Source organism: Epinephelus moara, chromosome 24, assembly GCF_006386435.1.
Source record: "Epinephelus moara isolate mb chromosome 24, YSFRI_EMoa_1.0, whole genome shotgun sequence".
Classification (NCBI taxonomy): Eukaryota; Metazoa; Chordata; class Actinopteri; order Perciformes; family Serranidae; genus Epinephelus; species Epinephelus moara.
This window is the reverse complement of record NC_065529.1, coordinates 44,067,034-44,093,340: the sequence shown is the minus strand read 5'-3', so window position 1 is coordinate 44,093,340 and position 26,307 is coordinate 44,067,034. Positions and strand designations below refer to the sequence as shown.

The 26,307-nt window shown below is 40.0% G+C and overlaps 3 protein-coding genes across 4 annotated transcripts in view; all 3 read right to left on the bottom strand.

The window, feature by feature from the left end:
- The window catches only part of LOC126385592 (uncharacterized), a 10,147-nt gene extending 7,721 nt beyond the window's left edge, over positions 1-2,426 (bottom strand). The window contains exon 1 of one of the 2 annotated variants that reach the window (XM_050037394.1): positions 2,291-2,426. In XM_050037394.1, coding sequence (XP_049893351.1) covers positions 2,291-2,360 — 70 coding nt within the window. In that variant the 5' untranslated portion in view covers positions 2,361-2,426. Of the gene's footprint in view, positions 1-958; positions 1,050-2,290 lie in introns of those variants that run through there. The other variant, XM_050037393.1, reaches the window with a different exon arrangement.
- Positions 2,427-3,798: 1,372 nt separating this feature from the next.
- si:dkey-222f2.1 (intermediate filament protein ON3) lies at positions 3,799-18,602 on the bottom strand. The gene is made up of 10 exons (XM_050037378.1): positions 17,998-18,602; positions 12,771-12,979; positions 12,637-12,697; positions 10,773-10,868; positions 9,365-9,529; positions 8,673-8,798; positions 8,432-8,575; positions 7,854-7,930; positions 7,719-7,765; positions 3,799-5,964 (listed from the first exon to the last, which is right to left on the bottom strand). The coding sequence occupies exons 1-10, from the start codon at positions 18,307-18,309 to the stop codon at positions 5,858-5,860; spliced, it is 1,344 nt and encodes a 447-aa protein (XP_049893335.1). The 5' UTR covers positions 18,310-18,602; the 3' UTR covers positions 3,799-5,857.
- Positions 18,513-25,060, bottom strand: LOC126385921 (deoxyribonuclease-1-like). Its single transcript, XM_050037965.1, has 10 exons — positions 24,869-25,060; positions 24,667-24,761; positions 23,015-23,101; positions 22,713-22,825; positions 22,515-22,627; positions 20,595-20,749; positions 20,411-20,507; positions 20,202-20,334; positions 19,645-19,877; positions 18,513-18,569 (listed from the first exon to the last, which is right to left on the bottom strand). The coding sequence occupies exons 1-10, from the start codon at positions 24,947-24,949 to the stop codon at positions 18,513-18,515; spliced, it is 1,164 nt and encodes a 387-aa protein (XP_049893922.1). The 5' UTR covers positions 24,950-25,060.
- Positions 25,061-26,307: the final 1,247 nt, after the last annotated feature.

Genomic DNA, 26,307 nt, shown 5'->3' with positions numbered 1-26,307 from the left:
AGTATGCCCGTTCACTTACGTTTTAACAGGTCTGACTCTACTATGCGCCCCGGCTGTATCTAGGCTAACGGCTAACATGCTAACTATTATCTGTATGTCACTAGTCACTTGAACCAAATTTAGGACGATAGGAGACGGGTTGAAATAAACCGAAAAGTCCCTTTAATGCAGAAATGCAACCACACTGCCTGCACTATCTATATTTACGCCGCTGTGCGAGTTATACCTACTGTACTTGTCACGGACACACCACACCACTTGACATGTTCCACCCACTCAGACACCGTTGCAGACTGTCTGGATTCTGGTTCCGGTCTAGAGAGCGGATCCAGAATTCACCAAATTCACCAAAGTAAAAGTGTTCACCAAAGTAAAACTTTAAATTCTGGCGCACCATCAATTTCCGTCTCCGGTTTAGTACCATATTGTTGTTGTGGTTAATAGAGCATGCTACATGGCGAGCATCACACAGTTTTCCTCTCTCTTCCGCCCCCACTGCCCCAAACTTTATCGAAAAAATGCATTTACAAACTAAGTGCCTATTAAATGAAACAGACAACTGAAATAGACAATAACTTGTAACACAATTAAATACAATAAAAGAAAAAGGTTAACTTAATGGCTTGGGGCTTTTCTTGTAATTTATATTCTTTAAATTAAAAAGTTTCACCGCATTTTTATTAGCTTGGTGCTTTTATTTTGACGGAAAGGCGCATCCATCGAATTCCGGATCCTGTCTCTTGCCCTGGTTCCGATTGCTTACCAAAACGGCCACTAAACGGCCCCAGACTAGCACTGCCCAGCAGCAGCACAGAGGAGTATTCCAGAAAGCGGGTTTAGTGAAAACTCTGAGTATGTTAACCCTGACATGAGGGACAGTCTGGGTTTTCAGTTCCAGAAAGAGAGGTAAATCAAACTCTGAGTCGATCACCATGGCAACTGAGTCTGTGAACCTAACCTGCTTGCTGGCAGGTTTTCTTCAATAAACCCTGAGTTTTTCTCTGTCTCCTCCCTCTTACACGCTGTTTCATTTCCTCATTCAATCAGTCCGTGTCAAAGCTTGTATCGAAGCGCATTCATTAGCGGAGATTTACCGTCTGTCACAGTCTAGCGCATTCATTAGCGGAGATTTACCGTCTGTCACAGTCTAAATCCTGCGGGATATTAGTTTGTTACTCAGGCCTACTCATGGTGCGTTTAAAGTCAGCTCGGAAAAACACGTTACCATATGTTAAAAACGAATTGAACGGTTGTAATGGCTGTAAAACAGTGCGGGGGACGGGGGGCGGAGGGCACAGATACGGGAAGTGCGAGGGACATGTCCCACGTGTACCCCGCGTCCGCTACGCCCATGGGTGGTATCCACATGAATGCCAGAACCAAAGGTTTCCCAGCAGAACAATGCATTGGAGCAAAATAATCAAAGTTATTCACTTTTAATGTTTTGGCTGATCTGTGTACATGTTGCTGCTGATTGGGTGCTCCTCTGATACACCCACCAAACGAGAGAAAATGTACCACACAGCCCACTGCACACTGTTTACAAGGAAACACGTCACATAACCTGCAAACTGTTGCGAAACGGTGCACACTGTTTTAAGATTGAATGTGCCCCAGGTTAAACAAGAGAGCAAACAACTCTCTCTGGTCCCTTTTCTCATTATTCTAATTTTCCTGTTCAAAGAAAACTATCAGCCAAACTCTCAGTGACTCTCCGGCGGCGGACACACCCAGAGTTCATCACAAGTAGGCTATCAGAGATGTTTCCACAAATATCGATCTGGTTTGATTAGAGGAAGCAGCGCAATTATCTTTGCAGGGTGGACGACGCCCCGCTACTGTGTAGCAGCAGTGTTGTCAGGCAAACGTTAGGATGATCTCAACCGCCTCTCCCTCCAGCCCCCACCTTTTGGACACTCCCGTTCCTTTTCCGCAAGGAAGTCGGAATTTCTGACTCCAAATCGGACATTGCAACTCTGTTATGTTTGGCACATGGAGACTCCCTCATCCAATGCACAGCTCTGTACGACTCAGACAGCGGCTGTAATTAAACGACATCTCCCAACATTAATCTGCACTAATTATTAGGGTATATATGTAACACATTAGCCTACATTTGATCATCTTTATTTTAAAGTGGAGCTCAGTGTTGCTGTTGATGTGCTGGAATCCCCACCCCCCACCCCCCCACCACTGATAACTCTGGCAGTGTTTTGTTTCCAGACTCAACATGTGTACACAGCGGTATCCTTTCAAACACAACATATCAGTAAGTCCTTCTTTTTCTCACCGTTTTCATCCGCTGACGTGAATCCGGACCGAGTCATGGCACAGAGACACACAAGAGGAAGGAGCTTCATAGTTGCTTAAGTCAACGTGAACATATAGCCTATACAACTATCACTGTAACGTCACCCAAACGCGTCATGCCCAGTCTTGCTGGGAAGGGCAAGTGCCCCACCTAACATTTAATTGTTGGATTTAAAAAAAAATATTTTTGTTGTAATTTATTGTACCTTTACATTATATTATATTATATTATATTATATTATATTATATTATATTATATTATATTATGTAGTTATGATCATGGGGTATTTTCAGTCAAACGTGACCTTCTAGTTATGTCATTAGACCCCATATTTCAAAAAGTCACACACACCCTTGCCCTAAGGGACTTTTATTTCACAGTCTTGCAGCTGGCTGGCTAATTCTTGTGCAGTTGTTTTGGTGTGAGACAACCACACCCCATTCAGCTCAATAAACAGAGCTGTAAAAGTAAATGTAGAGTCATGAAATGAAAATCCACTGAAATAAATATATTGCATTATCAAATAAAAGTCATCTGGAATAAATAAATGTGGCATTATAAAATAAAGCCCCCTGTAATAAACAAAAATAGTGCTTTTTAAAACATACTTTTTAAAATAAAAACCTATTTTTTTATTTATTTTTATTTATATCTATGTATATATTTATTGCCTCATTTATTTATTTCAGGATTTATTTCATGGGCTTATTTATTGATGGATTTATTTATTGTGGTAGAGGCGAGCTTGATTGCTTTTAGAAAGCACATGCCAGTAACTGAGTCATCTCTCCTCTGCTCCTGTGTGTTGAAGTATGCATAAATGTACCACTAGAGGACAATACTCAGCTATATCTGTGAACACTGGACTGACAGGCTGGGTACTACCATCATGTAAAAATCTTATTTGTACTAAATTTTGTGGTGGTAGCTGATGAGTCAGTGCACTACTAGATGAGTATGTTACTGAGGAGGAAGAGGGTATACCACATATTCCAGTGTTTCTTTGTTGTTGTTTTTTGGCTGATAGGTGGATATACTGTGAACAGTCAGAAACTGAGGTCGTTATACGTCTTATACCTGCATAGACCTTCCACTGTTTATATTCTATTATAATGACAGAAACTGCAACATAAGTTTAAGTAAAGAGTAACAGACCACAGAAATGTAAGCCTAGATACAAGATATAGGCCTTTTATCACATATGCCACATAAAGATACAGATATAAATATACAGATGAAGATGGGTATAAGATCAGGAATGGTATGTTTGGTAACAGTCACAAAAAACACATATAAGACGTACAACAAATGTGAAAACAGAAATTCTGATTTCATCTTAAGTGTTGATTCCTCCTTCCTTCCTTCCTTCCTTCCTTCCTTCCTTCCTTCCTTCCTTCATCATTTTCTAATTTAGAGCAAGAAAAAGTACAGCAAAAGATATTTATTTTTAAGTTTCAAAGCAAGAAAAAAAACACCCCACAGCCCTTTTTCCTTTTTTATTTTATTTGTTAAAGCAACAGCCGAAAAGTAATAAACACTTTAAACCCAGTGGTCACATATGTAGATGAAGACTACATGTTTATCTGATAATAGCATCAAGAAAATGTTGAACTTTAGAGTCAAAAACAGTCACATTAAGCTGGCAAATTAAAGAAACAATATTCTGTGTTGGACACAAAATGCACATCTAATCACACTTCTAGCAGGATATCCCCAACAATTATCTCCAAGACTACAGTATTTTTATATTCTTATCATCTCACCACACATCAATTTAGCATAGACAAATAATAGAGCAGTCTATTACAGTGTTTGTTAGGAACCAAAGAGGGTTAAAGACCCCATGCTGCTAAGTACAACTAAAGTCTGAGATACAATTGACCCAACTGACTACAGTTAACACATTAAAATCTTTATATAGTTTAAATTATATTAGAAACAACAATTCCCCGTGCTTACTTTTCCATATTTAGATGTATAAATGATTTTATTTTTCCTTTTTTCTACAGTAAGTAAAAGTTAGTAACTAACCTGCACCCTTACACATTTAGAAACATGTTAGAAAATTATAATGAAACTGTAGATGTGTGTTTGTGAAGCATCCACATGGTTATTGTGGGTGTACGAGTGTGTATAGTGATACATGCATGCAGTGTTGGAGGAAGTGCTCAGATCTTCACGTAAAAGTACTGATACCACAATACACATAAAAGTCCTGCATTGAAATGTTACTCAGGCAAAAGTATGTAAGTATAATCGGGTAAATGTAAGTAATAACAGGAGAAAAATAAACTATTCTATATATTATCATTATATTATTATGACTCGTGCATTCAAAGCAAGATTTTACTGTTGAAGCTGGTTGAGTTGGAGCTCATTTTGAACTGTTAACTAATGATTATTTTCATTATGAATTAATTTGCTGATTATTTTCTCCACTCATTGATTGATTGTTTGGTTTGTAAAAATTCTGAAAATAATAAGAAATACTGTCACGATTACCCACAATGCTTGTTTTGTCCAACCAACAGTCCAGTCCTCCATATTATTACTAACACACAACAATTAATAATGTTATTAAAAGAAAAAGCAGCAAAATCTGCACATTTGTAAAGCTAATACCATGAAATGTTTTCACAAGATTAATGTATATCAAACTTATTAACTTCAACCATCAAAATAGTTCATTTTTTGTACCTCAACTATTTGATTAGCGGACAAATATATGTATCATATTTTATAAACTCGTGATAATGTTTGCAAAAATCTTAATCTGTTAGTAACTAAAGCTGCAGTGGTGCAGTAAAAAGTAAAAATGGAATGGAGTAGAAGTATAATGTGGCATGAAAAGAAAAGTATTTCTTCTTAAAGGGGAACTGCGTCTATTTAAAAATGTATACATGTTATTCCTATGGTCTAAGACTGTCCAAAAATATTTGTAAATTAAAAAGAGCTCTCTCCCAAATCCAAAAAAACTAGAGTGCTAAAACTCGAATTTGTGATGTCATCAGGTGTAAAGTCAGTTTTTGATGAAAGATTGCTCGACATGCTCGACAGTTGTGTGTTCAGTTTTTGATGAAAATAAAGAAATTGCCTGCTTTGATACCATGCCTGAAATTGCATGCTGGTATGAATAAATAGGATGATTGTTCTGCAACTGGAGCCTGCAGGTCAGGAAACAGAGGCATCAACTGAAGCAAGCGTGTCAGCCAGGTCAGGTTAAATATCTCAGTAGCTGCAAGTAGTAGACTTAGCTCCTACAACTACAATAGAATAAAGCTCATTTGAGTATAAATAAAAACAAAAAAACATTTTGGGGGTTCTTAAAATCAGGCTGCCATGCATTGTCTTTGGAGCAGCTCAAAACTTTATCCATTATGACATCGCAAGTTTGAGACTTCCTTCTCTGGTTTACTTTAACATATTTAAATTCAAATTTTAACATATTTGAATTATTCATTTAGGTGATGTTCCCTTTTAAGTACAGTAATTGAGTAAATATACTTAGTTCAGTTCCACCACTGCATGCATGTCTTGTGTGTCGTCTCAGTGAGTGCTGTATCGGCTGCTGTCTCTGGTCTCGGTTGTCTTTATCAGAAGTTTTGGAGCAGGAGAGCAGCTGTTACTGTGGTAGCCATTAGTACTTTTAGTACCTGGAGAGAGACAGAGAGAGAAAGAAAGAAAGGCAGGGCAGTGAACAAGAAAGAAAAGTCAAACAGGTAGGTGGAGACAGAGAGAAAGAAAGATATAAAGAAAAAGATAAAGTCAGACAAAGATACAGAGTAGTGTGTCAGTAAATTATAAGTGGCTAAAGTAACAAAAGTCCCCAGCCAGATATGAAGCACAGACACTGCAGTTATGTTGAATCCATCTTACATGAGTGGATCACAGTGACACCCCAAAATTTTCATAGAAACAAAAAGTTAAATCTAATTATAGGTTGTCAAGCAATATCAAAAATTGGACTAAAAAGATGACCATCCTGCATATCACTGCAGCAAGAGTGTGGAGGTCTTTAAAAGCCCCGTTTCCACCACAGGAACTTCGGGGTAATTTTACGGGGCCGGGGCCGCTGGTGCGTGTCTCCACTGCAGGAACCACCCCCGAAGGACAGAGTTCCGGAACTTTTACAGGGGCTAAACAAGTCCCTGCCTCGGAGTAGGTACTCAGAACGGCCCCGAAAAACTCCTGGGTGGGGCTTGGGGTTTACTTGGTGCTGATTGGATATACTCAAGGCGGGATGTGACGTCAACAGAATAGCCGGCATTTTTAAAACTCAGCCTTGTCGCCCCGGTCAAAATGGTCGCGCGACGATTACGTCACATTCAGAGCCCGGTAACTTTACAGGAACCGTCCTCGTACTCCGCTCTCTCAGTGGAGACACGGCGGTTGAGAGGGCCGAGCGAGAGGACGTTCCTGTAAAGTTCCTGCCCCCCAAATAGTACCAGGAACTTCTTCAGTGGAAACGGGCCTTTTGTCATGGACAGGCGTTTAAAGGTCCAGTGTATAAAATTTAGGGGGATGTATTGGCAGACATGGAATAGAATATATTAATTAAGTGACCGCTTATGTTGTTAGAGGTCACGGGTGTGCTGGAGCTTATCCCAGCTGACACTGGGCAAGAGGCAGTGTACACACTGGACAAGCCGCCAGACTATCACAGGGCTAATCACCTGAAAATAAGTGTTTTTGTTGCCTTAGATTGAGCCGTTTATATAAATATAGGGAGTGGGTCTGCGGAGATTGCCACGTTGCGCCATTATGTTTCTACAGTAGCCCAGACAGGACAAACCAAACCAGTGATCATACTTAGCAGCCCTTCCGCAATGGGAGCATCGGAAAAACACTGATTTATTACATAAAACTGCTTTATTTAGTGTTTTTAGCCTTTAAATCATCAGGTCTATTTGTTTTGGAAAGGAGGAGACCTCTACGAATAATTCAGCCCCCCGAAAAAACTTCCTGAACGTCTGGATCAGAGATAAGTTAAGCACACATTAGCAGATGGTGAGCTAGCAGCCCATCTGCAACATGCCCAACAGCATTGGAGAAATATTGATTTGTAACCTGAAACTCATTTATTCCGTGTTTTAATCACCTGGTCTGTTTGTTTTGGAGAGGAAGAGACCTCTGCGGATAATTCGGCTCCTGGTAAAAACCTCCTGAACAATGAAAACTGAAGGAATTCTAACCAGGACAAGTTTCAGCTCAAGATGCTAAAATCTCCTTAAATCGTACACTCTGTTCCTTTAAATCTAATTTTAAGTTTTCAAAAAATGTCAGTCATTGGGATGAGTAGGAGATTGTCCTGCATATCACTGCAGTGAGAGTGTGGAGGTCTTGTTCATGGACAGGCATTTAAATGTCTACACCCTTCTTATTGATGGAGGAGGTTTTGGTTACTCACTGTAGCTGGAAATGGACTGGATGTTGAGGACGGTCTGTTGTCCAAGTCTGCAGAAGAAAAAGAGACAGAGTGCGTGTGTTGGTGTGTTATATTAAAGGAGACACACAGACACAATTCTTCTTCTCCTCTTCTCACCTGTCCTCCTCTCCCTCCAGCAGCTTCCTGTAGGTGGCGATCTCAATGTCCAGAGCCAGTTTCAGGTTCATCAGGTCCTGCAGGTGGAGAATAAAATATCATATAGGGGGAAGTGACTAAAATGCAAGGACAGACGGCAAGGAAAGGACTCAAGGATGTGCAAAGTGTGAAACAAGAACAGACTCAGATCAATATAACTTTTGTGTATGTTGTTGTGTCTCAAAGTCAAGGAAGGATCCTTAAACGGCTGAATTTCATGTCATCGAATCCCACTGAAGGACTGCTCCAATGTCAAGGATCCTTCAAATTTCATCAAGGACCAAATCCTTACTTCCGAGACTTTTCAAGGACGCATGCTTGTATCCTCAGTGGGCATTAAGTACTCACAACTCTTTGAGCACCATTTGCCGGAAGTAAAGGCGAGGCCTCTTCAGTGACACACACCTGGGTGCTCTCTCGCCTGTTCCAATGTGTGTTCACCGGGTGCTAGGAAGGAGTCGTGCCTAGCCTCTGTAGGACCAGACTTGGAAGGACCTGTCCCCCTTGACTTTGAGAAGCAGTGAATGTCTCTCACTCACCTGATACTCTCTGAGCTGTCTGGCCATGTCTTGTTTGGCCCTCTGCAGAGCGTCCTCCAGGTCTCTGGTCCGGGCTTTGGCTTCTTTCACAGCCAGTTCTCCACGCTCCTCAGCCTCAGCCAGCTGGTTCTCCAGGCTGCCACGCTGAGTGAGGAGACAGGGCAACAAATCATCCATGCTATACTTAGAATCATCTAAAAAATGTCATTCTACAAGGGCTGCATCTTTCCTGTAGGTGTACCTGAGCTTTGACAGCCTCGATCTCACTCTGCAGCCGGCTGATCAGTCGGTTGACCTCAGCCACCTCTCCCTTCACGATGCGGAGCTCGTCTCCATACTGACTCGCCTGCACCGACATCTGGTCAAACTACAGACAGAGGGAGGTTCACATTAGCTGCATCACTGCCTTGTCTTATTGAGCAGAGAGCTTAGACCAATCCTCACACATTTATAGCTATGATATACCATCTGATTGGTAGACAACCAATCTACCTCCTGAGCCACTGATACACTGATACATTTAGCACTGCTTATTCATCACAAATAAAATAATATCAAACTGGCAGTTCTGCATAATGACTACTTTTACTTTTGATACTTGCAGTACATATAGTTAGTAATACTCCTATTCTACTACCACACCTAAGTAAAATGTTGAACTCGTAATCTGAATATCTGACCTGAATCTGATCTGAATACTTCCTCTACTACTGTCACTCTCAAATGTCTTCTTAGTTCAGCTTGTGTGTCTGTATAGGACAGTTTGGATTTCACTCTCAAATCACAATTTAACACTTCTTTTGTTAAGAGATGTGAATTCAGTGGGTCGAATGTGTAATGTCTCTGTTACAGATCACACTGAAGGCTAATATAACAGATTACAATGGATGCTGGATATCTTATCTTGTGCTTTCTGCACACTTCTTTTCTTACTTTGCTCTTGTACCAATCCTCAGCCTCCTCTCTGCTGCGGGCTGCGATCTCCTCGTACTGAGATTTGACCTCAGCTACAATCTGCTCCATGTTCAGGCTGCGACTGTTGTCCATCTGCACCACCACCGAGGTGTCTTTGATGCTCGCCTGCAGCTCACGCAGCTCCTGGTGCAGGAAACAAAACAGAAGTGAGACACAAATAACATAGGTCCACATGCAATGAGCCAAATATAAATTACATTTTCGATGAACAGGATCAGAGCTGTTCAAATGTAAGTTTGATTTTTATTGGAAATTGTTGTGTGGGTCTTTCATATGTTGATTATGATGTGAGTGTTTCAGTTCAATTGTAGTTGTCTGACTTTTCAGACACATGTTAGAAGTTACTGCATCATAACAACGAGAAAAAAGGGGAAAAAAAGACTACTAAATGACTTTTGTCCTGATAGATTCATCTGAAACTCAGTCAACAATAATCTTGACATTACACAGTCAAGCATTGTTTTCATTGTAATTTGCCAGTAATTTTTTATTCGTCGTACTTCAAAGTGCCATCCTCAGACTCTTCTTTTTTTTTTTGTACAGTCAACAGTGCAAAACCCAAAGATAATCTGTTTGCTTCAAGCTAAAATATGGCAAGGCACCAAATTCGAGTCCAGTCAGCAGAAGAAAATGTTGGAATTGTGCTTTTCTGCAGACTACAGATAGGTTACATATGTACGTGTCATATGTATCAACATTGCTAAAGTAGCTTAGTGTATTAGCTGACTTTGTCCTCTGAAGTTGAAGGGGATAGTAGATGGCGTTACACCTAGGCGAGACACCTGCCAGGCTGCAGATCTCTATTTGAGACCAACAGCCAACAAAATCAGTTGTGATTTAGAGAGTCATTCCTGTTTGCTGCACTTCCAGCAGGGATCGTGCGCTCCCAAACCAGGTATTTAAGTCAAAAAATTATCTTTTCCTAACCGTTATCAAGTACACACATTAATCACAGCTTTGATGATTTAGGTAAACACATGAAAATACAACAAACACATGCTTTTCTACTCATTACATATTTTTAGCTCATCACCAGGTTACATGTCATGTTTCTCTGGAGCTGCAGAGCATTAAGCTCTCTTGGGGATAATACGAATCATTTTTCTCTGACAATAAGTAACAACAACAAAAACAAAAGAAAAAATATTTCCTTTAGCTGATATAAAAAAAACAACCTCCAGAGGCAGTTAATGTTTGGTGTTAAGTCCCCAGTGAGTCATGAGACGGAAGCAGAACAATGGAAAGGAAAGTGTGACAGTTGGAGGGAAATAACTGGAGAGAAATACAGAAAGACGACAAATACGTTTGATAAATCTAAACCTTTTTCACATTCTAACTGTTTTAAAGCCTTAAAAATTTTCAATACCTCCTCATAGACATTGCGCAGGAAGTTGATTTCATCAGTCAGAGCTCCCACTTTATCCTCCAGGTCAGCCTTTACCAGGTAAGCTGAGTCTACATCCTGAACACAGAAACAAAAACCACACAGAGATTAATGACGAAGTCAGAGGATGCCCAACGTTATTACGGCTCATCCTGAGAGGAACATGAATGTCTAAACCAAATTTAATAGAAATCCATCCAATAGTTGGTTTATAGTTTCGTTCACTCAAAACCACAAAAATGTGAACCTCATGGCGACGCTTAAGGAAAAGTGAAGAGATATACAAGGTCAGTAGGAGTCATCCTCTGAGAACCATGAAGAAGAAGATATACTTTATTAATCACTGAGGGTAAACTCAATATTTTTTCACTCTGTTGTCATTTACAAAGTGTCCCGAAATACACACACATGCATAAACAATAAATGGAGAGATGTCAGAGTGAGGGGGCTGCCTTGGACAGGCATCCTGCAGTTGGGGATTCAGTCCAGTCCACGCTCCTTGCTTGGTCTGTACGGGGATTTGAACCGATAACCCTCCAGACCCCAAGTTCCTATGGACTGAGCTACTACTGGCCCCTGTCTGTACAAAATTTCAAACAATCCAACCAATAATTATTGAGATATTTTAATCTGGACTAAGGTGGTGGGCCAACTTCTCCATCCCCAGAGTCATGCATTTTGCCAGGCTAAAACCACTGTTAAAGAAAACCCGTGTAACGATTGCATGTGCTCACAGACATCTTTAATCTCACGGTTGCAGCAGTAAAGTCCTGTGAATCTTTTTCCTCCACAGACAACAACCCTGTCACATTACAGTTGTATGTTACTTGACTGCTTGGTTATTGATGTTGCTGTGGTAACGTATTTGCTACCTGGATTGATGTTCAGAGACGTGTCTGTCAAGTCAAGGAACACTACATTCATATATTATGTAGGCTATGCAAGGAGGTTGTTGGATGTACAAAGTGCAGGACTTTGACACTGGAACCCTGCGTCCACGCATAGCCTCCTGTCCAGGGTTTAGGTAACAAGGGCACCCTGTTAAAGTTTAGGGAAAGATCATGATTTCAGTTAAATGAAATAATGTCTTCAAATGTGTCTGAAGGTAATTTTTACTTTCAATAAGGAAAACATAAAAATAAGTTTAAAACTGGACGACTGCATACAGTCATAAGCTGTCATTCAGCGCGGCTTTTCGCACAGCCAGAGAAGCAAATCTACCTGTGATTCAAGCTATTTAACAAAAACTTTGACCGGGTGATTCACCCATTCATCTTGAATCGCTCTGGATCTGCCAACCAGAGCCACTGCACAGCAAATTAAGCTGTCATGCAATCAAATCGTGAAAGCAACTTTGGTTTGCAGTAAGAAAAAAATAACCCAAAGGCCACTCTGCAAACGTATGGTTTCCCTCTGCAGTATTGTGAAGCTGGTCTTGCAAATGTTTGAGTAGAAGAGTAAATAATTAAGTCCTGTAGGGAACACAAATGTCTAAACCAATTTCGCGGCAATCCATTCAATAGTTAGAAAGTCGGGGGATAAGCTAGCATGATTAAAAAACAAAAACACATAGTGAATAAAGTTTGGGGTTTTTTTTTTTGTTTTTTTTTATAAAACTCCAGTCATGATCATTTTCTGACCTTTAAGTCCTGGGTTGGCAAATTTCCAGACTGTCTTACATGGACTCCGACTGCTGTTCTCATGTGACGCTGACGATAAAGTTCCCAAAGCATTTATGGGTTTTGATGCATGTGGGAATGTAGAGATGAGAGCAAAGGAGGACAATAGAGTGGTTCACCTTACCACCACACCTGTGATGTATGAATGAATGTGTGTGCGCGCTGACCTTCTTCAGGATAACAAAGTCGTTCTCCAGGTTGTTTCTCTTGTTAATCTCTTCCTCGTATCTGTAACAGAGGTGAGACAAAAATGAAATAACATATACTGAGATATTACAGAACTCACAGTGACTTTACTTACTTGTGTTTGTAGTCCTCCACCAAGCCCTGCATGTTCCTCAGCTCCCCGTCCAGTTTGGTCTTGTCATTATTGACCAGGTCCATCTGGCGCCTCAGACCCGCCATGTAGGCCTCGAACAGGGGCTCCACGTTGGACCGGTTCACCACCTGGCCCTGCATCAGATCCATTTTGGTCTGAAGCATCTTGTTCTGCTGCTCCAGGTAACGTACCTGAATGATGGAGGTGATGCCATAAATATCTTCTGACAGCCATTTTGGAGGTTATTGTGTTTGTTAGCCAGCTCTCCATCCTAATTAAATGACCATATTTTACTTTTACTAAAATAAAATCACCAAAATTTGTCCACTTGGCCATAATGGCTGTTTCGCTTCGAGCTATTTTCCCTAATCTGTTAGCAAACAGTTTCTCTGTTTGTTTCTGAAAGTTAGTTTAGTTTGCTTCTCTTTAGCTGGTTAAGTCCACCATGTTAACATGTAGCAACAACAGTGGCTAGTTTTTGTTTTTTTTGTCAATTGTGTGTGAAGGACTTGTAGCATCCAGCAGTTGCAGTTGCAAGCTGCAACCAACTAAAACTTCTTCTGTGTGCCAAGTGTGTAGGAGAACTTCCGTGGCTGACACGAAAATGCAAAACTTGAGTATTTTGCTTGTCTGTTCTGGGCTATTGTAGCAATAACATGGCTAACTCATGATGTCAAACATTGGCGTGTGGACTCATGTTTTGAAGCCTGAGTTCTGCATTTCGGTTGTCGCCATCTTGATTTTTTTTGGAGCCTGAAGTGAACATATTTGGGTGACAGGCTGACGCTGTGGAGGAGCAAGGGGAGTACACTATGAGTAGTAGACAGCCTGTCACTCAAAGTGGCCCGCCTTAATCATGCGTAACGTTAAGCCTGCTAAAATGTAAACAGGTGAGTTATATAAAAATTCACCCCAGTTGTCATGAACGGGGAAATTAGCTATAGAGACCAAAACTGTTTTTGTAACAGGCTGTAAACATGTTTATTTCTGCTGTAAAGTTGGGCGATTTAACATGGGTGTCTATGGGGACTGATGGGGATTGACTTGCTTTATACTATATTATATTCCATTTCTGTCATTAGATACCACCAACTCCTACACACTGGACATTTAAATGCAAAAATCCCAGTCTGTTAAAGGTGAATATTTACAGGTTTTTTTGTGTGTGTGTTTTCTGTTAGTAAACTGACTGTTTTGGGGGTTTGATAGTTGGTTGGACAAAACAAGCAATTCAAAGATGTTATCTTTAGTTCTGTGTATTTGTGATGGACATGTTTCACTATTTTCTGGCAGTTTATGGACCAATTAAATTAGATGTCGATGTGGAAAACTTTTGGTCAGTCTTCACTTTGATGAATAATGGAACAAAATCGATGAGCCTAAGCTGTCCTTACTCGAATATATCGGTTTATCACAACACAAATCTGACAGTAGAGAAGACCTTTGGACACCGTAATACCAAAAACTTTAAGTAACATTGTATTTGCTCGGCTTTTGCTTTCAGTGTGATTCACGTCAGAATCATGTATAATCATGCCACCAGGGAGGAGGCATGATGTGTGTTACCATTGGTCTTACTATTTATCATGGGAGACAGAAACTTCATCATTGTCCTTTACCTCCAGTAAGTATGAAGGATTCTAAGGTCTCTCAAAATACCAAACTATGACAATACATTCCACCATGTCTAACAATATTCTACCACTCTTAGTTAGCTGCTAACCAAATTGCTAGAAAAATTTTGGCATTGTATGTTTCTGCGAACCATAGATATGTTACATTTGTATGTTATTATGTAGAAGATATGTTGAAACTTTACATTTCTGCTATGTTGTGGTTATGTTTAGGCACAAAAACTACTTGGTTATGGTTCGGAAAAGATCATCTTTTTGCTTAAAATACCGGTTTTAGGGGCTCAATCCCTGCTGGAAGAGCAGAGATGTCTTGGTAAACGGACACCGGGCGCTATCCTGGCTGGAAAAACAGCAACAGATCGCTACAAAACACCCACATTCAGTGCCCTAAAAGCTGCTGGAAACACAGTGATGAGTCATTACATCACAACCGGTTTTGTCGTTTGTTGGTCTCGCACAGTGGTCTGCAGCTTGGCAGACATCCCGCCTAGGTGTAATACCATCCACCATACCCTCCACCACCTGATGACAGAATCAGCTTGTATACTACGTCACTTTAGAAACACTGATATGATATGAAATATGCAAATGTAACATATATGTGGCTTGCAGAAACATGCAATGCCAAAGTTTTCTTCTGGTCACTGGGATGCATAGTTGCATTCACTGAATACCGTCCTTCCTCGGGTAAACAGAGGTTAAAGAAACTGCATCATTCCAGCAGATAAGCAGCTTGATCTCAACATCAACACCTGACTGTACCTGCATGGCTCGTGTTTCCTGCCTGCGGCCGGGTATATCCACCACCCATTATACCTCCTCCCTCCAAGACAAAGCCAGTGTTCTGTTCAGAGCAGAATAATCTCCCTCTGAGACACAACCCCACCGTGTCTGACCCGATTCATCAGGTTACAACACAATAACTCAATGGGACGGAAATGGGACGGATAGCTTAAATATCCAGTGTGGCCTATTACCACTGATTCAGGTTTTAAAAGGCTGTTTAAATCCCAGATGCATTCACTGAATCTTTGGCTCTTTTTAAGGCTTTTTGTCTTTGTTCTTTAATCCACTGTTCAGGTTCATTTTTGCAACAACTAGTGTCAATAAATATAATATTTCCCAGTGGGTCATTGATCCTCATTCAGATTTAAACTGGGTCATCATGCTGCAACATATAAAACTTTGCCTACCTGTTGCATCAGGCTGATTACTTCTCTGCATGAGGGGAAGCAGCTCTTTAATGTTTCAGTGCTGTTGGGATCAGTCGGGTTGGATTACACCAGTAATTGCAGGGTTGGTTTATCAGTCAGTTGACTGGACTTTGCCCTTTAGCTGTTCTGATGAGCAGAAGAAGAGGTCTTCCTGCCTCAATGTCCAAAATTTAATAAATTATTGTCCCAATGTAGCTGCAATGATCAGATTCCAAGTTTGAATGTGTATCAATAAATCAGCCCAGAGGAGTCCCAGACTGAAGTCACCTCACCTCTCCTGCAGCTCAGAGCTCCTACGACCACGATAAGAGCAAACAAGGACCCTTTTGTGAGTCCCCTGTTAGCCGGACAGTCACAACAACCGTCTCACTTACAGAGAAGGATGGAGACAAGCTTGCAAGTGCTTCACAATATTTTGTCTTGGAACACTGAAACTGTTTTGCTTACTACACAATCTTACTCACTTACTGAACTTTTGCATTCTGACTTAAACGATAACATCCTTGAGAGCATTTTACACTAAAATTTCCAAATTAATTTGAATCATTTTGGGTGTAAACTCAGAGATTAACACAAATCTAAGACCTTGACTGTTATTTTGGGATCTCTAGCTGCTCCAAAACAAAACAACAACAACAACAATAACAAAGAACAAAAAAAGAATTTCCCTCAGGAAATTTAGATGGAGTGCAGTAAAATGAAGTAAACAAATATATATATTTTCAAAGAATATATTACCAGGTGATTTTATATCATTTATGCTAACACAAATTTACTATATATTGTTTTTGTTTTTTTTTACTAATATTACCATGTGATCTTTTTTTTTCTCTGTACACTAAAATTCATTTAAATTCTGCGCGTTCTGCTTTAAACAACTAACATTGTGGGAGTTTCACAATCAAAAGGATTTTTTTTATCCTAATAGGTCAATACTATATCAAGTGTTTTAGTTCTCTGTGGTACATTGAAAAAAAAAATCAGCTCTCAAAAAGCTAAAAAGTAGATAATAGTTTTGTACATTTGTATATTTGGACCTTCGTCCAGCACTCTGTCTCAATCCGCCCGAAGTGTATCTCTGCTGATGTGAGATGTCAACAATGCCTCCATTGTGAAAGTGTGTTACCGACTCCGTGAGAAAGCGGAGATGTTCCCTAAGTATGGTATCGATGTCCGAGTTTATCACAGGGCTGGTCACTCCTTCTGTGGGAAATGTGTGTTCTTCAGGAACCTCAACAACACCACTACAGATTCACTTCCCCATTTAACACCCAGTATTTTACCCTTATACTACAGGCCTGATGTCTGCAGTTACTCAACCATTCAGGCTCTTAAATACGAGTTTGGCTTGTGTTGGCATTGTGACCTTGAGGCCTTCATTAAGGTCAGCTTGAGCCTTTAAAGTGGCTAAAATCAATCTATATATTTTTTTTATCATTAAAATATATTAAATATGTATATAAAGTTTTTGAACATTAGCCACCATAAGGTCATACACCAGACCAAAAGAGGCTGTAGCAGCAAAACCACCTGGCTGTATGAGATTAAATGAGGATGCATTCTGTTGCTCATGAGTTCAAGTTTTTATTTGTGAGAGGAAGAGTCTGTTTTTTTCTTCTTTTGAGAGCTTAAAGCCAAGAGCAAGTCCAGTGTATTCAATTTTCAAATTGAAGCAAACAACGAGATCAAATAATTAATTATATGGTTTATAAAATGTCCAGAAATAAAGGAAACAAATTAACAACCACAAAGTGTTTAAAATCACTTATTTGGTCCAACCAACAATCTAACATCCTGATGCATTTAATCTACAATGACACATCAGGGAAAAGCAGCAAATCCTCACATTTTAGATGCCGATAACAGAGAATGTTGAGCTTTTTTGGCTTGAAAAAAAGACATCAATTAGACGAGATGTTTTTCTTATCTGAAAATAGTAGTATTACAGTGCAGAAATGCTCTGTTGCGAGTACAAGTCCTCCCTTCATTTTTGTTGAGTCATAATTTGTGACGAATGAGTACTTTTATGCAGAATGGCCAGTTTCAGAATATTATGTATGATATTATTGGATTATAATTATGGATGCATTCATGCATTCATAACTTAAATGTTGCAGCTGGTAAAGGTGGAGCTCATTTTAATTACTTCATACTGCTGGGTGGTTGATAAATTTCCCCTGGAGCTCAATCAAATTTGATTGTAATCTATAGTAATTCAACATAATTTATTTGCTGATTGTATTTTGTGTAATTAACAAATACATTTTATACTTGAAGCAGAAAATGGAGATACTCAAATCAGGTAATGTTACTTTCCACCAGTGATGAATTGACCTGCTGTTTAAGCTCTCGTCTTTTTACCTTATCAATGAAGCTTGCAAAGCGGTTGTTGAGGCTCTTGATCTGCTCCTTTTCGTGGGCTCGGCACATGGACAGGCTCGGGTCGATCTCCAGGTTGAGGGGGGCCAGCAGGCTCTTGTTGACCGACAGGGAGGCCAGCGGGGCACCGAGGCCGTGGTGGTGCCCGTTGGCACTCGTGTAGAGAGAGCTGCTGCTCAGGGAGATGCCACTGAAACCCCCCTGACCAGGACCGAAACCACTCAGCCTCCTTGACCCACTGCTGGTCCGGACGGAGCTACTGGAGCTGATTCGCTTGGTACGACTCAGACTCATGGTGGAGACAGAGGTGTGGTGGGATGCAGAGAAGAAGGTAGAGAGAGACAAAAAGATGGAGAATGGTTGAAGGAAGCAGAGGAGCAGGTGGTGGAAGGACTGAGATAGATGAAATGGAAAACAGGCAGCAAGGAGAAGAAGAGACTTGGAAGTGATTAGTAAAACAAGAGCAGAAGAAGAAATTGTTTACAGTGAAATGCAGGTTAATAAGAAGATGCAAGACGTGCAGAGAACAGGCTGAGCAGAGAACGACTGAGCGACTGCAAAGAGAGGCGAACCAGGTGAGTATAAGATGTCAGACCACAGCGAGGTGTCTCAGGTGTCTCATGGCATTTTAAACCTCCCCAGGGTGGAGGCGGAGGAGGAGAAACTGGAGCACCAGAGAGATGTGGTGTCAGATATCCAGTGTTTCTGACTTTTAGGGAAAATGTAAATAAGTTTGCATTCTTTTTTTTTCTTTCTTCAAATAGGTGCCAGAGGGTGTGTTTATGCTACAAAGCCAGAAAAGGGTCCCTATTTACCCTCAAATATAAATGAACAACCTAATTTGGAAAATAACCATCAAAATAACTTCATCTGAGTCCTTTTTGGAGACAAGAAGCCTCAGGCTGGTTAACCATGTGAACTCATCTGTTTGTGTGGTTTTAGTTCACCCTGCTTTGGATATTAAAACCATCCTCATTACATCATAGTTTGGCGCACCACATGATTTAATGTTATCACCCGACTGAATGGGCATATGGGTTAGAAGGGGTCTGCTCCACCTACTAGTAGGTTAAGGCCCTAATCAGTCCATTAAAGGTTTATTAGGCTCATGCACCCCTTCAATAACTTGTAGACAGGTGCAGAGGAAACTGTCCATAGGTAAAGAGAAGAGAATTTCCACACACTGTCCTATTACTTGCAATAAACTTTATTTAAATACACAACGTCTCGGTCCTTAGATCTCGAAGGTTGTAGGATAAAACTTTATTTAACCTGAGGTAAACTGTCGTGCAATGGTTGCAACAGAGTAAAACTTGAACATTCTCTAAAATTATTTCACATTAACATTCAGTTGTCATATATAAGGCAGTTTTTTGCTGTTTTTGTAACATTATGCACACACAAAGAAATCCAAGAATGTCAATTATCAGTTAAAAGCTGGTGATGTGTACAAATCCTGATCAGTCAGAGTGACAGATAAAAATCACTTTAAAATTATTGAGTGATGCAAGATGTTGAGAGTCCGTTTGTCTGACATTTTTCCAAACGTCTTCTTTTGGCTGGTGTGTCTGATGATGGTCCTCTCTTCCTTTTTCCTCTCATATTCTTCGTTTTTTGTAATGCTGCCACCTCAGTCTTCTTCTTCTTCTGTGCTCCTGCTGGCTCTGCCTTCTTTTTCTTCTTCTTCTTCTTTTCTGCACCTGCCAGCTCGGTCTTCATCTTCTTCTGTGCTCCTGCTGAATCAGCTTTCTTATTCTTCTGTAATGCTACTTGTTCAGCCTTCATCTTTTTCTTTGCTCCTGCCGGCTCAGCCATCTTCTTCTGTGCTTCAGCCAGCTCGGCCTTCTTCTTCTTCTGTGCTCCTGTTTGTGTTAAATTTTAATCAACAGGGAGGGCTGTTTTTAAGATATACTAATTATAATTTATAAACCTAAACATATGTACAGTATGTTTCCTTGCTCTCATCCAGGTGACTGTTGTTGTTGCTTTGGAAAAGCAAAATTACTGCTGTAAACCACCATTGAAAATCATTAAAAATTAACAATCGAAGATGGGAATAAGATTGAATTGTGGTCAGAATGTGAGATTTATGATGCATTAAAACTTTATGATTTAATAATACTGAAAGCAAAACATAAATGCAGTAAGTACAAAATGTGTCTCTGATCTCAGTAAACAACAGATACCTTTCTTCTGAGTTTGTCTTTTGATGGATGTTGTCTTTGTTGTCCGGGGCAGAGCCATCGTCCTTTCTGCTGGTGCTTTCTGATTGGTCTTCAGCTCCACCTCCACAGGGTAGTGGTCACTGATACTCAAAGTCTGGGAAACCAAATAAAGTTTGAATAATGACACATCCCCTTTAAGATAGAGTAAAGCTATCAGTGATGAGTCTCACTTGTTCATCCGTCAGGTTGAACTCTTTCTGGAAGTTGAAGGGCTTGGCCGAGCCGGGGACGATGGCGTCCAGCATGGTCTGTCTGTACACAACGATCCTGTCGGCAGAACATGCATCACAATCTTATAAAACAATTAAACAAGACAAAAATCCATTTAGATAACAGCCCTGAGATGTGAGCTACCTGTCATAGGTGTGGTCATTACAGTTACTGGTCGTCGTGTCAACACCATCCTTGATCAGCCAATGATAAGGAGCAGAGGAGATGCGGATCTTCTCCTTCTTCCTCTTGGAGAGATAACGTCCATCTGCATTAAAATCCCCCAAAATCATAATTTTCTGCAAAAGAAAACAATCATGACATAAAAAAATGTTATTTTTTTACTCTACCCCCACTGTGGATATCCAAAGACAGAAAAATGAAGTTAGATGTTCATCAGGAAGTTGGCTTACATATTACTCACATGACTTATTGCTCATTAAAAGTCCACTAGTCCATACCCATTGAGTGCACAGTTGCCCACGTACAGTTTCACAAGGTGTGTGTTTGGGATACAGGTCACAGGAAATTACAGATTAAATAGTCAACTGAACCCATTAAGAAGAGCAATGTATTCAGACAGAGTTTTTGTGAATTTGATAGTACGATTGCTTTATTGAAAGTACAGTAGTACCATTGCCAATAGTGGGATAGTTAGTGGGCTAAAACTGTACATTAGTAGTTGAGGTAGCACGTTGAAAGGCAGATAGTTAATGTGTTTATTAAAAAATTCGGCCACAGGGGGAGCCACAGCGGTCGGTTGCATTTTAGCCATTTTTAAGCATTTCTCTGTTGTTATAGCGCCACCCAGTTGCCAATTAGAGTTAAACTTCTCCAGTCACCTTGAGGCGTCCTGTTCTACATATCTACCAAGTTTAGTAAAAATCTATATGGCTGTTAGGCCTAGATAAGAAATTAGCTCTCTAGCGCCCCCATCTTGTTTGATGGGGTCAATAATGGAGGGGTCCCCTCAGATTATGTGTGGTCATATGGCTACAAAGTTGCGTGGTGATGGGTGAAACCCTTGAGATGTTATACACCTTTATGTGATGAGCCACGCCCTCCGCAATATTCATTGCCTTATAGAAGCTCAGTTTCAGTAAGTTTTCCAACTTTTGCCAAGAGGGAACTTTAGATATTGGTCCCTAATTTATGTTCACCCAGTTTCATGCAGATCAGTCAAACTTCCTAGGAAGAGATCGATTTGAAGTGTTTTTCAAAAAATTCAAAATGGCGGAAAATCTATATAACTGGATGGCATATCTTCTGAGGATCTGAGGCAAATTCGTTCCTCATGAGGAGAGGCATCTCTGTGCAAAGTTTCACGTCTCTACGACATATGAGGTATGAGATATGCCCATTCAAAGTTTGAAATTTCAGTCGGTTGCTATAGCGCCCCCCTTTGGCCAAATGATGTAATATTGCTTCATTCGCATCCTCCCATGACCCTCTACCACTGTGCCAAATTTCACATGGATTGACCAAGTCAGTGAGGAGAAAAACGTGGAACAGACACACAGACACACCCACAGACAGAGTTTTCGTCATTATATAATAAGATAAGTATTATCAGCAAAATGTTAGATCTTTAATTTAAACCTGTAAAAATGGGAGCATATTTTTTTAAAAAATCAGTCTATACTCTATTATGTGCCTTCAGTCTGATAAATAAACAAAACATCCTTTGCATTTTTTATCACACCCATCATAATTTACATATCTGAAATCATTCAAATATGAAACAATCATAAACTCATAAAACAGCAGAATGGTTTAAATGTCTGCAGTAAAGAAAGAAAACGCTTCTGTGTAATTTAAATTAAGGTTTAGAAGGAAATTATCATTAAAATCAATGTTAAGAAAGTGTCTGCTGGAATGTTTTGTAAAACCAGGAGCTAAAAATATTTCTGTTGTCCATTAAAGTTGTTTTCCAAAAATATCATAAAATGGTGTAACCGTTGGCAAACAGCTCAGTTGTGTCAGGCAGTAAATTCAGAGTTGGGAAGTCAACCAACACCCTCACGTATATGATTTATGTGGCACTCTCTAAAAGAGTCTACCTACATTAGTCCTCCACTTCTTCCTGACAGCATCGACTACATCATGCAGCTCGTCCAGCTCCTTCAGTGAGTCGTTCGGTTTGGTGTGGACTGGGATCAGAACCAGATCTTTAACCTCTGTAATACACAGGTCCAGACAGTTAAAACACATTTTGAAAAAAAAAACACACACACACAATACTTACAGACAAATAACACGTACTCGTAGATGGACAGCGGAAGCGCAGGATGAAGGGTTCTCTGGCGAAGGCGTCCTCATCTCCTTCTTGATTATCTTCATACTGATGACAAGCTTTCAGTGTCACATCATCCTCTCTGAGACACACACATACAAAGTATGAACACAAGGACATTGATGTGTTTGTATGCGTGCGACATGAACCCGAAGACAACCTTTCTGAGTTTGCTTACTACCACAAACTGTATGTAAATCCCACACATTGGCCTCATAATACTTAATAATAGCTGTAATTTGGGAGTGACAGTGCACCTGGGCTCTCCTACCTGTAGAAACAAACAAAGCGCTCCTTGTAGGTGTCTCGTCCCAGCTGGGAGCTGGCGGTCATGGAGTAGGGACGGTTTTTGTTGGAGCTGAGTGTAACGGAAACAACAAAGAAGTTCAGTAACGTGAAGTCTGTGTGTCTCAGATGTGGTATAATTTAGTTGCGTTTTGTCCTGCTAGCATCTTTTATTAGCCGTCTCTCACCCAACCACCAGCTCACTGTTCGGTTCTTTTAACCATGACCATGATCTTTGCCTATAAGCACCTGAATACTTTCTGTCACCTAAATCTTTGCAGTAGAGAAAAAAGATCAGAAAATGCTTACAGGAGTCATTTTTGTAATGCTCAGGCTGTTATTGAGCCCACAAATAAACCAGTTGGTTATTTAAGAATGACAGTTTGCAGTGAATTTAATGAATACAAAAACAAAATCATATGGTTGTTCTTCGTCAGCATAACCCGGTCTTTTCCTCTCATGACACCATATTCCATGGGTGCACAAATATCAGAGTCTCGTAAACGCTTTTCTTTATAGTTTTTCACATGCATCAACACAACATCAAACTGTCTAAACAGATTAGTTTACCATTAAATTTGCTGAACACATCATGATTATAGTAATTTCATGTCTTATGTCTAATTTTTTCTAGTTTTACTACAGGTGAGGCTATGAAAGTAAAAGCTGAACCATCAGTATGTCCTCTGTTACATCCAAACTTTTTTATTAAGGGCTGTTGTCAACATCACAGCTTCTCATCTGAATACTGAAATTTTGTTGCTGTTGTTGTTTTTTCTTAATCATGCTCCTTGCCTTATTTATCTTATTAAAGGGCCAGTGTGTAAGATTAAGGGGGATTTAGTGGCCTCTAGTGGTGAGGATTGCAGATTGCAACCACCTGAAACGTCTCCTGGTTAGAATTCCTTCAGCGTTCATTGTTCAGGAGGTTTTTACAGCGACCCAAATTATCAACAGAGGTCTCCTCCTCTTCAGAACAAGGTGATTTAAACCGGTAAAACACTAAATAAAGCAGTCTCAGGGTACAAATCAGTGTTTCTCTGATGCCGTTTGGCATGTGCGACACAGGCTTTTAGCCTAGCACCTGCTGATCCATGCTCATGTTTTTTCTGTGATAACTTCAGATCCAGATGTTCACGACCCGCTGATTTAAACCAGTAAAAACACTGAATAAAACAGTTTCTCACCCGTCAGAGTCAGTGTTTTTCCAATGCTGCTCATCGCGGAGTGGCTTCTAACTATGGTGGCTGACATGAAAATGCGAAAACACAAGTATCCCTATCTAGAGACAGTGTTTGGTTTGTTTGTCCTGAGCTACTGTATAAACATGGCAATGCAACGTGGCAATCTCTGCAGATGAGCACCCTCCCATGTAGATATAATAAGCTCATTCTAGGTATAGAAAAATTAATGATTCTTATTTTCAGGTGATTATACACTAAAGATAACATACTTATTATATTTATTCTACACCAATGTATCCCCCTAAATCCGACACACTGGACCTTTAACAAATCAACTGCACTTTTAGATACTTAATTCATTATAGTATGAAGAGAAAGAGAAAGTATACATGCAAGAAAAAGAGTTTCTCCCTCTTCATGACATTATCTTTATAACACAGTGCAGAGAACTCACCTGTTGTTGTTGAGCTCTTTCAGTAACTTCTCCATGGCCTTACCGCTCTTATCCATCACCTCCAGTATCACCACCACACTGTACTGAGACATGATCTGCAGGACACGCAGTCAGCACAACTTGTTGTGTAAACGACATACATTCATATGTTGCTATTATCAGTGGTATACTGTCCATAAAATCATTATGATGAAGGACTTACCTTGGTGAGGTAGTGGACCACCATCTTGTTCGTGACTTTTTTCCATCCCAGGTTTTTTGCATTGAAGGCTGCAATCTTCATTTTGACTTCAGGTGATTACAAAAGTTTTACAGGATGAATATGAGAGACATGCCGTTCAAACTGTAGGTGTGGCAAGAAAGAAATCTTTCAGGTCCAATTCTGTGTGTGGTTGAGATGGGTTTTTAGTCGCTATGCAGTGGAGACAGAAGTCCACAGTGAAGCTGTACAGCTCTCTGAAGAACGACATCCAGAGGAGGGGGTTGTGGGCTGGGTCAGTCAAGAGGTCGGAGTGACAAGTAAGGTGAATACAACTCAGAAAACCCTGGAGAGGCCAATTAACCTACCAATACAGTCTGATTCAATCTACCCTAATCCCATCAACACCTCAGAGACTGTCTTCCTTGATAAGAAGTTCATGAATTACACACACAGAACTGTTAATCAGTGTTAAATAGTTTGTTTGAGTGACAGTAAAACATGATAAAACAAAACTATTATGTCACACATTTTACTCTATAAGTCAAACAAGATACGTAAAGGAAGAAAGGTTAATGTAGTGTGTGAAGCTAAGAAATGAGCCGTCAAGAGAAAAAAATAATAGCTGCAGGGAGAAAACACTGCAGTTGGTTTTGTTGAAACACGTCAGTTGACAGTTATTTTCTTGTGATTTTTGTCTCAACATGCAGTGACTTTATTTATAAAAATAAGAGTTAACATGAAGCAAAAAGGGGTGTGAAAGAGAAGAATAATATTTGTTTGATAATTAACTTTACATTCAAACTGAGAGAAAGTATTATGCATGTGAAGTCTGTTTATTTCCCCTCTTTGCATGTTATAAGATTTTACTTATTTCACTTCTGTGGCATGAGATCAATATTTATTTAACATCTTTCAAGTGTTTTATAACATTTTGGGTTTTTATAGGTTGAATGCCTTTGTATATCTCATACAATTTAAAAATACTATGTTACAAGTAAAATACCCTTATTTAGAGTTATACCTGAAGTACAGCAGTATAAGCAACACAGTGTCTACATAAAGGAACAATAATTGACAGCACTCATTATGCAGAGAAGCACATTTCAGAGGTTAATATTATTATATATGTTACATTTTCTGATTATTTTATCTTACTATATAATGACGAAAACTCTGTGTGTGTGTCTGTTCCACGTTTTTCTCCTCACTGACTTGGTCAATCCATGTGAAATTTGGCACAGTGGTAGAGGGTCATGGGAGGATGCGAATGAAGCAATATTACATCAATTGGCCAAAGGGGGGCGCTATAGCAACCGAATGAAATTGCAAACTTTGAATGGGCATATCTCATGCCCTGTATGTCGTAGAGACATGAAACTTTGCACAGAGATGCCTCTCCTCACAAGGAACAAATTTGCCTCGAGAACCCATAACTTCCG

Excerpts from the sequence above, each read along its gene's own strand:
- si:dkey-222f2.1 (XM_050037378.1), bottom strand. The coding sequence starts at position 18,309 with ATGAGTCTGAGTCGTACCAAGCGAATCAGCTCCAGTAGCTCCGTCCGG. Across the intron at positions 12,980-17,997 it reads TTGCAAGCTTCATTGATAAG|GTACGTTACCTGGAGCAGCA; the intron begins GTAAAAAGACGA and ends TCCATCATTCAG. Across the intron at positions 5,965-7,718 it reads CCAGTCCATTTCCAGCTACA|GTACTAAAAGTACTAATGGC; the intron begins GTGAGTAACCAA and ends GTCTCTCTCCAG.
- LOC126385921 (XM_050037965.1), bottom strand. The coding sequence starts at position 24,949 with ATGAAGATTGCAGCCTTCAATGCAAAAAACCTGGGATGGAAAAAAGTC. Across the intron at positions 24,762-24,868 it reads TGGTCCACTACCTCACCAAG|ATCATGTCTCAGTACAGTGT; the intron begins GTAAGTCCTTCA and ends CGTGTCCTGCAG. Across the intron at positions 20,508-20,594 it reads AATGACCACACCTATGACAG|GATCGTTGTGTACAGACAGA; the intron begins GTAGCTCACATC and ends TTCTGCCGACAG.